The sequence below is a fragment of the Quercus suber genome, unplaced genomic scaffold (genome assembly GCF_002906115.3).
Source record: "Quercus suber isolate HL8 unplaced genomic scaffold, Cork oak 2.0 scaffold_91, whole genome shotgun sequence".
Lineage (NCBI taxonomy): Eukaryota > Viridiplantae > Streptophyta > Magnoliopsida > Fagales > Fagaceae > Quercus > Quercus suber.
Genome location: NW_027069556.1, coordinates 488,212 through 489,189, shown reverse-complemented (window position 1 = coordinate 489,189; position 978 = coordinate 488,212). Strand labels below are relative to the sequence as shown.

At 25.1% G+C, this 978-nt stretch overlaps 1 protein-coding gene across 1 annotated transcript in view; it reads right to left on the bottom strand.

Moving 5' to 3' along the window:
• Positions 1 to 429, bottom strand: part of LOC136067905 (uncharacterized) — a 6,389-nt gene extending 5,960 nt beyond the window's left edge. The window contains exon 1 of the mRNA XM_065774343.1: positions 426 to 429. Coding sequence (XP_065630415.1) covers positions 426 to 429 — 4 coding nt within the window. The remainder of the gene's footprint in view (positions 1 to 425) is intronic.
• Positions 430 to 978: the final 549 nt, after the last annotated feature.

The window sequence follows — 978 nt, the reverse complement described above, 5'->3', positions numbered from 1 at the left end:
AAAAAAAAAAAAAAAAAAAACCCTAAGGCAGGAAATTTACCCCATTAAAATTATATGTTGAGGGGTACACACATGCGTAAGTCTTTTTTTTTTCTATACATAAAAAGCGTGAATGGTATAGCTCTACAGTGCTTGTGTTATGGTAATTTGGTTTGTTCAATCCCACTGTTACTTGCCTTTCTCTCTCTCTCTCTCTCTCTCTCTTTTTTTTTTTTTTTTTTAACTTGCTTATATAATAATAATAATAAAATATTAACACAACAAATTGCCACACTATTTTCACAATTGTTGTGGTGTTAATTTTTTATGTGAATATAAAATAATAAAATATCATATTGAAACCAACATTTTCAAAATAAATTATAAGTGGCAAGTTGTTATCGGTTTTAATTTGAATTCACAATTTAAATGATTTTTTTGCTCACCCATAACAACCAGTAACAACCTGCTACTTAGAATTTGTTGTGAAAGTATTGTAAAAATATTGTGGACATATCATTTCTAAAAAATAAGGCATTGTGAAAAAAAAAAAAAAAATACTACATCCACAACATTTTTCACAACATTTTCATAACAAATTTTATGTGGTAAATTGTTATTTTAATTTAAACTAACCAATGATGAAATTACTTTTATTGCCCACTAACCCGTAACAAAATACTACTATTTATGATTTGTAATGAAAATGTCTTGAAATTCCCATTGTTACATGCAACTTCTTCTTCTTCTTCTTCTTCTTCTTCTTTTTGCTTTTTTTTTTCATTGGTAATATCTTCGTTTAGCTTGCTTATATAATAATAATAAAATATTAACACAATAAATTTCCATAATATTTTCACAATTGTTGAGGTGTTAATTTCTTATATGTCAAAATAAAATAATAAAATATCACACTAAAACTAACCACAACTAAAAATAAAGGTATTGTAAAAAAAAAAAAAAAGTGTTACATCCACAACATTTTCATAACAAATCTTA